The sequence below is a fragment of the Ammospiza caudacuta genome, chromosome 24 (assembly GCF_027887145.1).
Source record: "Ammospiza caudacuta isolate bAmmCau1 chromosome 24, bAmmCau1.pri, whole genome shotgun sequence".
Lineage (NCBI taxonomy): Eukaryota > Metazoa > Chordata > Aves > Passeriformes > Passerellidae > Ammospiza > Ammospiza caudacuta.
In genome coordinates this window covers 4,525,762-4,541,943 of record NC_080616.1, presented here as the reverse complement: position 1 = coordinate 4,541,943, position 16,182 = coordinate 4,525,762, and the positions used below count along the sequence as shown (strand labels likewise).

General features: G+C 41.5%; 1 protein-coding gene across 1 annotated transcript in view; it reads right to left on the bottom strand.

The window, feature by feature from the left end:
- Window positions 1-5,138: 5,138 nt before the first annotated feature.
- Window positions 5,139-16,182, bottom strand: part of TRIM33 (tripartite motif containing 33) — a 48,127-nt gene continuing 37,083 nt past the window's right edge. The window contains exons 12-20 of the mRNA XM_058819255.1: window positions 14,970-15,102; window positions 13,854-13,917; window positions 13,421-13,580; window positions 12,416-12,762; window positions 11,187-11,310; window positions 10,157-10,231; window positions 9,185-9,337; window positions 7,487-7,537; window positions 5,139-7,404 (exon numbers count right to left, since the gene is read on the bottom strand). Of these exons, the coding sequence (XP_058675238.1) occupies window positions 7,192-7,404; window positions 7,487-7,537; window positions 9,185-9,337; window positions 10,157-10,231; window positions 11,187-11,310; window positions 12,416-12,762; window positions 13,421-13,580; window positions 13,854-13,917; window positions 14,970-15,102 (1,320 nt within the window). The 3' untranslated portion in view covers window positions 5,139-7,191. The remainder of the gene's footprint in view (window positions 7,405-7,486; window positions 7,538-9,184; window positions 9,338-10,156; window positions 10,232-11,186; window positions 11,311-12,415; window positions 12,763-13,420; window positions 13,581-13,853; window positions 13,918-14,969; window positions 15,103-16,182) is intronic.

The window sequence follows — 16,182 nt, the reverse complement described above, 5'->3', positions numbered from 1 at the left end:
TCAAATAGTTCTATCTATTCATTCAAATTGTTCTGTCTTTTCCTTCAAATGGTTCTATCTGTTCTATCTAAAAATGCAAGCAATGTTCTGCTATGTTTTTGTTATGTCTGGAGCTAAGTTAATTTTGTGTAACATTACTGAACTTTAGGGCTTTTACTGGCTACCACAGTCTCTTAAGGCACTTCAGATATATTTCTACTTACTTAAAACTAAAACTTACACTCCTGCTTCGTGCCTGTGTGGCTTGATATATTTCAGTTCCTCTAAAGGTTCCATTTCATTCCTTTCTCTCTCTGAGGGGCTCAGAAGGTTTTTATTTGATGCATTCCCCTGGGCAGGGAGCAGAGCCCAGCAGGTGCAGCAGAGGATGCAGGTGTGCTTTGTTCCAGCAAGAACAGAAGCTCCAGTGAAGCTCACTGAACCTTTTCCTGGAACACAGCTCCCATCAAGGAGCCTCTGTGACACTCAGCCACCTCAGGCACTCCAAGAATAAACACAGAGCGAGAGAAAAATTGGAGCTGGTTATGAGCCTGAAGGGAGCAACTGGTACATAACAGAGCTGCCTGGATCAGAGCCTTCAGCTGGGTTTGGGCGTTCAGACACACCCCCAGGCTGGGAGGCATTCCAGGCTACCAGAGCTCTCCCTCCCTGGCTGAGAAAAATTATTCTAAGGGAATTTAGGTGAGATGTGTGAAAAATGGCGAGATAATATTGGCTTTCACACTTATGTATTAGATTTTGCATGTTGTTAGTGATTATAAATATTTAGAAATAATACCAGTTAAAAATACAATATATGATATGATATTATGATAATAATAATATATACTATACTATACTATACTATACTATACTATTATATAATATATCATATTATATTATATTATATTATATTATATTATATTATATTATATTATATTATATTATATTTATTATATCATATTATATTTATTATATCATATCATATATCATATTATATAATATTATATATTATTAATATAATATATTGTTAATATAATATAATATATAATCAATATAATATAATTAATATAATATATATAAAAATCAGCTTAAGTGTGCACTGTGTTGCCCATAGAAATAGTAGTGTAATGAATATAATATCTATGTATTGCTTATGGAAATAATAGTGTGATGAGGGTATTGTATATAGACCTTAGCAAAAGATAAGATTTAAAAAAAAAAGGTTTTTGTGAAACTAAAACCAGTGTAAGGCCATCCACTGTCCAAGTGATAACTGTGACACAAAGCAGAGCACTGGAGGACTATTAGAGAATACCAAGTTAAATTTGAGGACAATTAGAGAAAACCATGGTAAATTTAAGGAGGACACACTAAATCCTTATCAGAAACAGCAGGATGGAGGCACAAGAAGAAATAAAATATATTGACCTGACACGCAGGATGTCATTCAGTGTGAAGAAGTCAAACAGAGGAGTTCCCAAAACATCAGAAAATTCACAAGAATGTTTGAATAATGCATGAAACACATGAATCTGCATGTGATGTTATAAAGACAAGGTCTGTATGGACCTGTGTGTTCTTTGGCTGTTGGAAATGGATTTGCTAACAATTTTTGAAACTTGTTTCTAGCTCCATTTCTCTCTCAATAAAGTCTGTCTCATCCCATGACATTTCTAAGCCAGCATTTCTTATCTCAGTGTTTGCATACAGATGCACACTCTGTGAGCCTTCTGTCAGGTTTGGAGAATTTTCTACAAATCCATTTCCCACATTTCCCCCTCTCTCTTGAACAGAAAAAACTTCTTTGATGGTTTAAAAATAGAAGTTTTTTAAACACCTCTCAGTTGGTGTCAGAAAAGAATATAATCCAACACTGGATTTTTGTCTCTTATTTTATCCATTATTAAACTTTAAAAAAATTCTTTATTTTAATAACTTGTGTCCCATGCCCAGGTATAGATAAAAATAACAAATCATTTTTTGCGGCCTCACCTGGGCTCACCTGGGCTCCTGCAACCCAATTTTCCCCCTATTTCCACACTGCAGGTGTTGTGAGGAAAATCTTGTGCCAGGTGTGGATCCGTATCTGATGATGTGCAAGAAAGAAACTCAAATTGAAAGAATGATTTTTCTAATTTAATAGAAATAACCAACCAAAATGGGTTCCAAACAATGCTTTAAACTGAGCTAATACAACTTCTACAGCACATTCCAGAGCACTTAACAAGAAATATTTACAGGCAGCTAAAGTATTAAATAACCAAGGAAAGAAAAATTTGATTTTCATTACACACCAGCAAAAAAACACAGGAACAGAACAATTTGAAACAATAACTCTTTAAAAAAAAAAAAAAAAGTTAAATAGGATGATTCAGATAATACAATATCACAGAAACAGCACTTGGGGTTTTTTTGAAGAATCATAATAAAAGATGAGGCAAGTTTATTATGTGCAAAATGAGCCAGCTCCAGTACTGGAAGCAGGAAATAATTGAAGAATCAAAGAATGCCATGATTGAACCCTTCCAGGAGGATGTTTACATGTGAAACAAGCTTTGCACTGCACAAATCTGTATAGGATTATTTACATGTGTCCTGGTGTTCTGAGCCTAAAATCCCCCAGTGCAGGTGAGCACAGATGTGCAGGGAGCTCACTCCAGACTGAATCCTGCCAAAATCCAGCTTACAAAACATTCCAGTGCCTCTCTTTGTAGAAAATCCCATAAATTCTCAAGCCAGCAGCCTCCAGCTGTGATTTCACCCAACAGAAAAGGCCCAAACTGCATTTCATCCATCTCACAATCCACTTATAATAAAGACTCCCAAATTAACTGCAATTTTGGAGAGCTGCTTAAATCCTGATGCATCAGAAAGCAGAAAAAAGGATCCCCATAAACCAAGTGGAAGTAGATGGAAGAGTTACTGCACACACACTTTGAGAAGACAAAATAAATCACCATACCCAAAGATACAATCCATATGTGCCATCTGTGTAAACTGTGGCATTTACATTTTTATTTTTAAAAAGTACCTCCATTATTTGCTCAAACAGCTACTTCTTAAAAAAATATGGAACTTTCCCCAACTTTTTAAAATAAAATGCCACACTCTATATTGTCAGGAACTGCTGCAGACTTTGTTTTTAAAAGCTAGGCTTTGTGATTTGCATACAAACTTCCCTATAAAATCATTATCCTAAGGAGAGGCTTCCTGTCATGCTGACAGGCAAATGACAAAGCAGTTTTATTGCTTTTTTCTGAGGAAGAGAGTGAGAAAAACAAGGAAAAGCCAACTGGGAAAAGCCAATTCCCAGTACACCACACAAACAGATTGAAAATACTGCTGCAATAACCTAAACTATTCCATGTCAGCCAAAACCAGGTGATAAACCAGAAATTTGGGCTCATTTTAGGGACTTTTCCAGTCACTTGAGATGGTTGATCCAGCATGAAGTGTTACAGTGAAGCGTCACAGTGACATTCCCCACTGAGGAACAACCTCTCCACATTTAATTGAGCATTTTTGTTTGCAGAATTTGGGGAAATCCCCTTTTTATGAATAACAGCTCTGCCTTATTGTGCTCTAGGCCACTTCATTCCAGGGCACAGCAAAATAAAAGCCCTGAGCCCATTTAGCTGTTGAATTTCCCCTCATCACCAGGAATCCATGGCAGGACAGCTGCTCACACTGGGCACTTTGCACTCTCATTTCAAATTGCCTTTTCCTTCTTTGGATTAACTTAAAACTTGAGGGACAACAAAAATTCTCAGCCAAAATGAAGACATAAATTTTGGGAGTATTTTAAATGAGGGCAGAGTTGCACCAAGTGCCAGATTCCTCCTGCCACCCCAATTTTACAGATTTCCTGATGTAATCTGTGCTCTGATTTCCCACTGACACATTGCACACCCAGCAGCTGGCATGGAGAAGATGCCCAGAGAATTAATGTGGCTCATTAATACAAACCCAGTAATGAGTTACACCAAAAATTGTTCCCACTGAGCAAACCCTTCCCAGTTCTGTGATGAACACCCAGCCTACAGGACCAGGGAAGGGATTAGCAGAGTTTATCTTTGAAATAATTTCAAATAGAACTTTGCTGCTTTCAAAACAATCACTGAATTGCTGCTTTGGGAGTTCAAAAATGAAGGGGAAGAAGAAGAAGAGAATGTTTTGTTTTCCTTGTATAAAGGAAACACTTGAGATTTCTTGCACGCATTCAAAATTCCACATAATCCTGCTGAGCACTGGGGATGGGTGGGAGGAGCAGCTCTGGAGGGTGCAAGGGAAGAACTCAGGCCCAGCAAGGCCCAGCCCAGCTGCACTCCTGGTGTGCAGAAGATGCTGAGCACGAGCTGGCCAAGTTCTCCACCTGCAGTGAAGTGTTGGAGAGGCCACCTCAAAGGAAAGGCTGTCCCAAAACACTGGGAACTGCTCTGGGGTCTGGGTGGGGAGCTGAGGGTCCTGCAGCAGATGGGGGGCACGAGCTTCTCTGGAGGGTTTGGGGTGAGTCCTTCCCACTGTGCTCCATTTGGGATCCCCTGGGCTATGCTGAGCTCCCCTGAGCTCTGCTGGGATCCCTTGGGCTGCCCCTAGGATCCCCTGAACTCCATCTGGGAGCCCCTGAGCTCTGCTGAGATCCCCCAGAAGTCCACCTGGAATCCCCCTGTCCTATGACAGGATCCCTTGAGCTGTGCTGGGATCCCCTGGGCTCCATCTGGAACCCCCTGAGCTCTGCTGGGATGTCCTGAGCTCTTCTGGGATTCCTTGGGGTGCACCTGGGATCCCCTGAACTCTGCTGGGATCCCCTGAGCACCACCTAGGATGCCCCTGTCCTATGACAGGATCCCCTGAACTCTGCTGGGATCCCCTGGGCTCCATCTGGAACCCCCTGAGCTCTGCTGGGATCCCCCTGTCCTATGCTGGGAACTCCTGAACTCCATCTGGGGACCCCCTGACTCCATCTGGGGACCCCCATGCCCACCCCACACTCTGGCTCATCCCCAGGGTCTCTGCAGGATCCAATGCCCAGCTGCTGCCCAGGGAAAAGCTCAAAAGGCGAGGCCTGAAGGTACCAAAGTGCCACAAAAACAGGAGGCCCGAGTGAAGAGAGCTCACAGAATCTTATTTTCATGATAATTTTAATAATATTCCTTTTGCAAAATGAAGCTGAGAAACTAGAAATGCATAAATAGGCAATACACAGAGCCATGAAATGATCCCTTGTCACTACCAGTGTCCTATTCACACATCAGCTTTTCCACGGGCAAAGTTGTTGCTCTTTGTCAATTTAATATGTTGAAGTGGAATTCCTTTTCCTTTCACATACAAACTGGTAAAAAATAAACTTAAAACAGCACTGTTCATGTCTAAGAAATTTAAAAAAAAACAACCAGTTTGAGTTTGAAGTGTAACATTTGAGTGAAGACGTGAGCTGGAAGTTAAAAACACCTTCAGTCCCCTCATTTATTGCAAGAGGGAGAATCCCAAGGTACACAGACCTGGTTCTTATAAAAGAAACCACATCTGCAGCGATTTGCATAAAAACTGCTGAGAGCATTTCTCCATTTGATATTGTGCTAAAATATTTCTCTTTACCATGATGGTAAAGCATGGACAATGTCACAGGAATTGTTGTGCTGAGCACACCAAACCCCCAGGGATCTCCCACAGAATTGCTGGATCCACACAAACCATGGCAAACTCAGAGTCTGCCATCTCGAGCTCATTGGTTCCATGAATTCTTCAACTTCCTTTAACAAGATCAATCTGAAGGCCAGAAATTGTATTTATTTCTAGGACTGACTTGTGTCAGCAAAGAAAACAACTCCTGGAGCTGTAACTCCTTGTGATTCCATGATTTCTAACCAGGAATGCTGGGATGGAGGCAGTGCAAGGGAAGGCACTGCAGAGGTGCCCCAGGGGTTACTGAGGAATTGGGAAATTGTTCTGTTCTCACTCTTTGACCAAAAACCACTCAAGGCCAAACCCTGTGCAAGTGCTTTGTTCAATGGATGGACAGGCAAAACAAACTCAGACTGATTCCAATCTTCCTGCACATTTCCCTCACAAGCTGCTTCTGAAGAAAGTTCTGAGAAGTACTCTAAGAAAAATAAGACAGAACCTCAAAATGAATGCAATGTTAGAAATAGCATATATTACAAATCTTTTCTTGATAGGAACAATCAATAAGAATACATATTAGCTTAAAAACAGTTCAGCAAATGTTGCTGACCTGCAAGAAATCTCAATTCACTATTTACAAATAAGACAAAGTGAATACAGGAAATTTTACACATTTGGTAGTTAATAGGTTATTGTTTGCCGAGTGGTCTATTAGAAACTGATATTTAGGAAGACTGGAAAAACACCCCAACCAGTTATTACCTCTTCAGTCTATATTTTAAGTACAGAAAAGTAGAGAATGAACACTGGAGAGAACATTCTGCCTCGTCAGGGGGTCAGGGACAGATGACAACGCTGAGACTTCTGCCATGGATGCCATTAAAATGTTCTGGGTACAGGAGTTTAATAAATACACCTTGTCCTACTCAAAGGGGTTGGAGCCACCAGCTTAGCCTTTCATCTGCCTCCCATTCCTGCACTCGCCCATTCAGAACAGTTTAATGATTTTCCTTTCTTCTTCCTTTTGCTATACATGAAATGGAGTAAAGAAAGCAAAATGTCAACAGTTGGATGGACACAGAAGATCAGTTATTCACAGTCCTGCTTCAATGAGATGATCAAAGCAACGACCAACACACACTTGAGTGGACACAGAGGGGATTCCAGGAGCTCTGCTCACAGTTTACACTGCAGTGGAATGCAAGACACAGTCACTGAGTGGGTCCAGTCCTGCAGGTCGTGTCACTACAGTCTTATCTGTACATGGAACATCTATCAAATCTGCTTCTCTTCAACACTCCTCCACCTCTGGCTGTGAGACCAGCATGAGTGTGTCCCCTCCAGCAGGAAAAGAAAGAATATAGCAAGTAATCAAGGAAAAAAAAAATACAAACCACCAAAAATTTACAATACAGGTTTTTTTCCCCTTTTGATGCGAATGTTTTTCTGTACAAGTGTTTTTTGTTATCTAATACTGTTTAAAAAGCTATCAGCTTCTGCAAGATGGCCACTGTAGGCATGATAATATTCCAGGAACACTTAAATAACAGTTTTTACAATAAATTTTAGGTCCATATCATTAGATTACTTTATATGCACTGGCCTCTCATCTGATTTTAGGCGTTTTCTACGTGGTTGTATAAAATCTTCATCGGAGTCCTCAGTTATTTCACCATCATCCTCTTCCTGCTCAAATTCAGGCAAAGGCTGGAAGGTCCTGTCTGAGTAGATCTCTGTAAGTTTATCTTCAAAGTACAATGCAACTGCCTTCCCTGCCTGTGCTACTTCTGAATCAGCCTGTGGATGAAAGAAGACAGGAATATTCACCTGTTGGAAATGCACATCCCTTCACCAAGTGTGCATGGTCTGAAACGCTTACCTTCAAATTAATCTCTTGTGTTTCTGCATAAACTTGAACAACTTTCATCATCTAAAAAGGATACCAGAGTCAAAAAAAATGAAATTATAATCCTTTCTAAAGTTACGAGATCGCACAGGATTGGATGACTAAAGTCAGCCATAACAACAAGACAGTTTGTTATGGTTTGCTAGCTTTAGTTCCCAAACTTAGGCAGCAGGTTTAAAACAGTCTTAGATGCTAAATAAACCCTCAACAGAACACACAACTTTTGTACAAGTGGCTCCCAGCCATTTTCCACTCATCACTGCTTTCCTCACAATAAACTGGAAATGCCTGGAAATGACTGTGGGGAATTCTCCTTTGCAGGGAGGAGCTCCAGGAGATTTCCTGGGGATTACCCCACTGGGATTTCTGCTTTTGGCTTAGAGGCACTCGACATGATGCTGCTGTGAGAGGTCAGAGTGACTCAACTTTTGCCATGAGCCAGGCAAGCTGAAACACATTTATTTTCTTTTTTAAAAAAGTTAAAAAAATCACCACATCCTTCAGTCCTTCCTCCCTTGTTGTACTCTGGTCTCTAAGAGCTGCAGCATGTTTTCCTCTAGAGTGGATGCTTCATTAATTCCCCTGATTGAGAAGTTCACATAATTAAATTACCTCATGAACCTCCTCTAATGCAGGGACATAAAGGAGTCAGGGCTGTCAAAATCCCAAATGCTTGTGAGCAGTTCCAGCATCACATCATTGACCCTGATTTTTCCTAGGGAGGTTTTAATTGCAGCTTTGTGCAGTTCCTTCAGTTTCCTTCTGCACAGGGCCAGAAATGCAGCCCAAACACTGCAAGTCCAGGTTACATTTTGCAGAGAAATAAGAAATATTGGCTGCTTTCTGCATTTTAAGGTCAGAATAAAGCCACTCCTTGTGATGTCTTTTGTCATTCTTGCTTTAAAGCATCTCAAAGATCAGGAACCCCCTTAGCTCCTACTCACTTTCAGCCCAGTATCACCTTTTTTTAATTTATATTCAGATTATTTTCCCACTGCTCAGTAACATTCAGGTCATTTATCTCCCCAAGTCACATTTCAGGTGTAAGGGATATTTCATTATTAGATGGGATCATTGCAAAATTAGTAAAAAATATGACCCCATACCCAAATTATTCACTTAAAACTGATTTTTGTGAGAGCCCAACCACCAAGGGGTTTAAGCAGGAAGGTTAATAAAAGCCATAAGGGCCACAAAGCTTTGTTGGATTCATTTGTGTGAGGTACTAAAACCAGAATAACTTCAGAAAGGCAGATATCTCCCCAGTAGAGGAAGTTTCTCAACAGATTCTACCTTGTTCCATGAGTGTAAACCAATTACCTGGGCAGCTTGAGACACTTTTAAGGACTCTTTGATTGTCTTTATGGCACTTCCTAAGCACTTCTACAATCAATCTCCTGCACAGTAACCAGGTCACCCTGCTCCTCATTCACAGAGACCACTGAATGCATTTTAATAGTTCCCTCTGCTCTCCCCATTTAATTAAAAATGAGAAGTTACTCTGCAATTGCCTTGAGTTTGGTTTGGTTTTCAAGTATCTGATTCAGCATCTGCTCCAAAAGCAGAAGTTACAGCTGGAAGCAGAGCTTTTCATGGGAGAAGCTGCACAACCAGGTTGAAATAAATCTTCATTTAAAGGACAGATGGTGCTCAGATTGGAAGTTAACATACTTCATTAAACCTTTCACAGTTCTTGAAGATCAGCCGCACGTCGGCCACGAAGTCCTCGGGGGTCTGGTAGTGTTGGGAATGTTTCTTCTGCAGTTTCTTCTTCACCGTGGATAAATCCATGGGTTTCTTTATGATTTTATAATAGTTTGGTATCTGGAAAAAACCAACAGTGATTTAGCACTGAATGGCTGCAGAGCTCACAGCTGAATTTCCACATTGAAGGTATCAATCCCTTATCTCATTTCAGCAAAGCAGAACAATTTCCGATTTTCCTTTCCTCGAACTGAACTTTAAAAAGTTCTTTATAAGAGTATGGAGTGACAAGACAAGGGGGATTGGTTTTAAATTGAAGGGGGGTAGATTTAGATTGGATATTGGGGTAAAATCCTTCCCTGTGAGGGTGGGCAGGCCCTGGCACAGCTGTGGCTGCCCCTGGATCCCTGGCAGTGCCCAAGGCCAGGCTGGACAGGGCTTGGAGAACCCTGGGACAGTGGAAGGTGTCCCTGCCATGGCAGATGTGGCATTGGAAGAGCTTTAAGGTCCTTTCCAACCCAAACCACTCTGGGATTCTCTCTAACCTTCAGTGTCTCTCACAGCACCACAAAGCTTTTCATTACTTACTTCTTTTACAGCTGAAAACACAAAGAGTCAAAGCAGTTTATTCCCTCCTCTCATTCACAAATTTGTCCAAAAAGCCCTCCTAAAGCATTTTGAGTTTCATGGGTAGCCTGAGACATCTTGTTCCAATTCAATAACTGCTAATTGGAAGTATTTTTAAATATCTGGGTTTGAGACTGGGAGTGAAGCATCTGCCTGGAGCAGCTCCAGAATCAGCTGCTCTCCCTCTCAGCCCCATGAAATGCTGGATGGCTGCCAGAACTTTCAGACTGACCCCAAATCCAGCTCCAGACTCTCAGGGCTGTTACCCCACACAGAATTACAGAATTCCCCAGGTGTTTGCAGGACACTCACCGAGGCTGGGACTGGCTCCTGGAACTCAATGCTCAGCTCGTGGCAGTACAGGTAAAGCAAGAGGCGTTCACATTTCTTAAAAAGAAACAAACAGGGTCAGATTAACATTCTTAATTTATCCCTAGCCCAGGAATTCATACATCCAAATTCTAAATAGGCTTCTAATTTAACAGCATAGTAGAAAATTTAAATGCAACTCCCTCAACTTAATTTAAAAAGGTAAAGTTCTTAGGAGGGCAGAGTTGAGAGGCAGAACCCCATTCACTGTTCACAAATTTCCTCTTTGTTTTCTCCCTCCTAACCAAAAGTTTAGGGCTGAAGTCAAGCATGGAGAGACATGCTAATATACTGCAAATTTTAAAATAAAATACCAACTACAAGCACTTTTACTGCTTTTGTCCAATCACAACCACATGTAACAGGAAAGGACTGAGCTGCAGACTTTCCCCCACAAGACAAAACTGAACAATCTGAAAGCAGAGCCAGTGTTTCTATAAAATCCTTGTTGAAATATTTTTCCTTGCTTTACATGTAATTCCTTTAGAGGAATTTGATTTGATGATACTCCTAACACTACACAGAGGCTGACTGATAAAGCTCAAAATAATTCTGATTGTCAAGATCATTAAAATTCCCCAAGAATGCACCTGAACACTCCCAGCACCTCTCACAGAATGCACTTAACACACCAAGCTCCCAGAAATATTTTATGAAGGTGACACCAATGCCTAATGCAAAGGACTTTTAATCAAGTGCATGTTAAATGATGCATTTAAATACAGAATTTGTGTTCATGCTGAATTTTAGCTCCTCAGTGATTACAGTCCCAAGGCACTGGGGCACTCCCACAGTCACCAACACCTGGAGATGCAGCCACAGCAGGAAAAAATCTCATTTGGGTTGTTTTACAAAGCCTCAACAACATTTAATTTGCTTCAGCCAAAGCAAAACCATCTCCAGTCAGTGAGGGGGAGCTGATGTGAACAAAGCATTTTCCTGGGAAGCAGATTGCTGCAGGTTTGACACCCACCCTTTGGTCCACAGGACTCAGGCCTTGTGCTGTCTTGCCTTTCTTGCTGTGCTGGGAATTGTCACAATCATATTCCACTTCAGGTTTGCTCAGGTCTCTGCAGAATGTACATATCCACTCTCCACTAAAGAGAAAAACACAATTATTGCACACATCCAGGGATAAATTCTCATCAGCGATGACTACAAACAGTTTTAATTCATTCTTAAAGATTCACATTCTACTGCAGTGAAGACTTGGATACCCAAAGCCAAGGATTGACCCTTAATGCTCACAATAATTCTGCCAGTCAAGGTCACTTTTCCTGCCTTCATATGATGCTTTAACACTTTATAAAGTATTAACTTTACAGTACACCCTTCTCACCTTGCCTTAAAATGAACTTTACACACCAGCATCCCATTGTGAGACTTTACACAAACAGATAAACAGAACAGGATTCTGTTATCAGATAAACACTGATCAGCTGTGGGGATCTCTAGCAGGTCAGAGAAAAGTTGGGAAGTCTCTTTTCCCAGCCTGGTGCTTGAAGAAAGAGTCAGAGCTCTTCATTTCTTGGTCTCAAGGTTGTTTATTGTTTCTTATCTATAAAAAATTTTCTCCTGCCCTGCCCAGGTCTGTCCAGCAGGACAGCTCCAGGCACTCTGCCTGCCCTCAGGGCAGTGTTATGCCTTTATACTAAAAACCACATGTACAATATTTACAATTACTTCCCAATACCTATCACCTGTGTTAGGCAGTGAGCTTCTACTCTACACCAATCTGTAAGTGCCAACATCACAGCAGAACATGGAGGCCAAGAAGAAGGAGAAAGGCTGGGCATGCCCAGTTCCCTCCATCTTGCCTCCTGAACCCCCATTCTAAAAACCCCAAAATCTACTTTTTCACCTTGTGATAAATTCACTATCATTCTACTTAATTTGTCATGGCTTGCAGATCTTCATCTAAGGTTGGTAATTTGCTCCATGGGTCACAATCAAACCCACACAGGGGCATTTTGGGCTCTGAGCCCCCTGGCAGGGGTCTTGGCTGCTCAGGACAGCCAGGGGGATATTCTGGGTCTGGACAATCAGCTACACATAAATAACTCAGGCAAGGCCTTGGAAATATCATATTTTTTGTAGTATAAGTATGTGATATTGCTGTAGTATAAGAAAACCACCCTGATTTTGGAGGCAACACCACTCTGGGTTCCGTGCCCACCCCGCTGCTGCTGCTGCTGTGGGTACCTGGGGAAGCTGAGCAGCGTGGGGACGTGGCAGGTGAGGTGGAACACCTTGGGGCACTTCTCACAGCACAGCAGGTCCCCCCCATTCTGGCACACAGCACACCAGTCCTCGTTGGGGTCGTCATCCTTGTTGTTGCCCTCCCCGGGCACGCGGGCCGAGCGGTGCATGAGGCTGCGCACGGGCGACTTCCCGTTCACCAGGCCGTGCCCAGACTGCTTGCAGCTCTCACTCAGATCTGCTGGCTCTGTCTTCACGTGGTTCTCCAGGCTGCCCAAAGCTTCCAGTTCACTCTCCAGGTGTAAGTTAGTGGATAGTGGTGGTGTCAAGCTGCTCTCGGGGCTGCTGAGCTGCAATGAAAGCAGCACGTGGGAAATCAGGGTTGATTTTATTGCAGGATATTCAAAACCCTCCCACCATTCAAAGGCACCGTGCTCACATCCCAAAAACCATGGGAAATCATGCAGTACTGAAAACTGCTTTTTCACATGTCCTTTCTTTGTAGAACACTCTCATTTCTTCTGATATATAACAAGAGAAATGCTGTAACAAGCCAAACACACTGAGTCATTAAAAGCTGTTAATGACAACTTGGTTGTCATTAGGAAAAATCCTCAACTCCACCACCCTGCTCCCTGTACACAATCCTGTTCAATCAAGCACAGCTGGGAAATACTGAAAAAGATTATTTGCTAATTATTTGATTTATACTTTAAGAACTTTTGATTGACTGGAGGTTTCCTGAATGCAATTACTTATATGGGAATGTCTACTATCAATGGGTGACTCACAGCTTTTAATAATTAGGGATTAAAAGCAGCAAATACACTCCATTACACTTCATTTTGATGATTAAAGATAAAATTTACATTAGAGGCCACTCTGTGCCTGGCAGAGCATTACCAAGGAGAAAATACCTCTTAAAATGAAGCTTCAGAGTAAAAGTACCTTTTTTTTATAAATTCTTAAACTGCTGCCAGGAAAACACTGAGCATAAACTAACTTTACCATGCAAGCACTCCTTCTGCCATCCTCTGTTTTTTCCTGCTTTACTGTTCCTGAGAAGCTGCAGATCTCTTCCTCTGTGCCTGGCTCTTGCTTTACTTTCACCTGGTCAGCCTTGAAGCCAATGCCAGTTTTGTCAGCAGTCCTGCCTGAGGAGCCACAGCTGCAGAGACATCAGCACATCACCAGATAAATAAGAGGAAAAATCAACAGGGCAAAGAAATTCAGGTAACTGTTTCCCAAAAAAAAAAAAAGGCAAAGGGTGGCAGCACATTTAAAGAAGTGCAGGAAAAAAATTTAGAATATAAATCTTCATGTATTTTTCTATTCCTCAGTCAGAGTTATGACAAAGCACAATTTGCCAATTGCCAATTTTTTTTTTTTTAATTATTCATGTCTGATTTTTTTAGCCTGACATTGTTAATGTGACACTCACCTTCCTCTGCTGCCTGTGCTGGAGGTGCTGGGGGGCCTCACAGGAGTGTGGGAGTTGGATAATCCTGCAAAGAAGCAGCACAGAACTGATTTGGCACAAGTTTACATTCACTGACTGGTGCTGAGCAACCCCAGAAATGCTGCAGGAATATCCCAATTTCCCAAGTCACCTAAGCCAGCTGTTCTCAGTCTTGTGATCACAACAAATCCAGCACATCACATTCAATAAAAAATGACAACACACAGTTCTTAGAGCCCCAATAATTATTTCACCTAATCCAAACAGTGCTAAAGCCTTCAAACCATTACATCCTCAAATTTTATGCACTGAGAGCCACTAAAAATGTCAAAAAAGCAGCCTCTGCATGGTTTGCATGCAGGTTTGGAGAAACACAGAAAGCCCCACATTCATTGACAGGATCTCACAAGTCTTGTAGAGAAAACCAAGAGAAACATCAAATCCCAGAGTGGTTTGGGTTGGAAAAGACCTTAAATCCCATCCAGTGCCACCCTTGACATGGCAGGGACACTTTCCACTGTCCCAGGGTGCTCCAAACCCATCCAGCCTGGCCTTGGGCACTGCCAGGGATGCAGGGGCAGCCCCAGCTGCTCTGGGCAGTGCCAGGGCCTGCCCACCCTCACAGGGAAGGATTTCTTCCCATTGACTGAAATAATCTTCTTACTTATAAAAATGGACATTTTCAATGTTAAACTACCTCAGTATTAAGTAGTGGTGACTTAATTTGTTCATATGCATAAGAAAAGCTCTACCATTAATTAATTATACTCAGAATGACCCTGATAGTGTCTCTATATGGATATATAAAAATATATATAAATATATAAACATATAAATACATATAAAATATATATCTATATATATATATTTATATATATCTGGAATAGTGCATCCATGTGCTGGCAGTTTGTTACTATAAAGACATCTCTAAGGGAAGGTAAAATTTAAATTTCTGGAAGAATCTATTTCTGAGCAAAACAAATTTGAAATACAACATTTCTTCCCTTCTGGCAGGAAATGCTAAGCAATTATTTTCAACTTAAACAGCAGAAATAGCCATCACATTCTGGAATAACTAGAAAAACCCATCAGATTTACCTGATGACCCTGGAGACAGAGCTGAAGGTCCTGGGGAGGGATTCATGGTGCTGGTGGGCTGTGGGGGGAGGTGGCTGCCTGTGATGTACCTACTTAGCAGATTATCTAAACTACTGGAACCAGCATCTTCCAGCTGAGGAGGAAAAACAAAAACCTGAATCAGACAGGTCTCATTCACACCTTTAAATTGTGATCACTGGAATTGTTCCCTCTACCTTCAAGGATTCAGGAAATCAGCAAATATTTGTATCAGTTTCATGCAGAAATCAGGCTTTCAAACAAGTAACATTTTTCAAAAGCTCCTAAATTTGAGGTTTTTTTTCCATTATGATCCCGGGCTGTACTTACACAGGGTCACTGCAAACTTTCTGCTCAGTGTGTCAGTCACACACATGGAGCTCTGTTAGCCACGAAACACCAGATTTCTGAGGCTGCAGAAGTTATTCCATAATTAAGATATTAAGGGAGGCCATAATCTTGTCTTTCCTTAACATGATGGGAAATCTCCCACTCACTTTTCAAACAGATTTTTGCACTTGTTAAACCCAAGGAAACAGGGACTTTGTTGCTGTAACTGCTTAAATGTGTTAAATTCAATAATGTGTTTGAAACACACTGCATTCCAAGTGGGTTTTAATGACTGTGCCAGCAGCCTGAAGGACTAACACCTCCTATCCACTAAACCCAACTAAAATCCATAACAGCTATTGCATGAACAGGTATAAAAAGAAGAGTATCTCAGCAGAATTCTGCATTTTCAGTGCACCTGGAAGTTGCATGGTAATGATTTGTTCTAACTCAGCACTGCAGGCTGCTCACACTGAGATGGGATTCCTCCTCCCACCATTCTCACATCAAAAATGACCTGCAGCCTCCTGAGAACACTGAACACACCAGCCCTGAACATTTAAGAGTTGCAAAGTTGCAGCTGATATTCCAGCAGATCATCTTGGATGAAATTTATTTTGTTTCCTGTAGGTGACCAAATATCTCCTGGGTTTTACAGGGACGTTTCAATGCCAAGGTGCTGTTCTCAGGATGAAGCTATCATCCTCCTCCCCTCCCTGCAGAAAACACATTACTTTTATTTTATTTGCCTCCACACGTACATTAAACTGTGCTTTTCACCTCTCCAAATGAGCTTCAGAATCTACCTCAGCCTGTGTCCCCTCTCTGTGGGACAATGGGACATGTCCCCTCTGTGCTTCCTTCT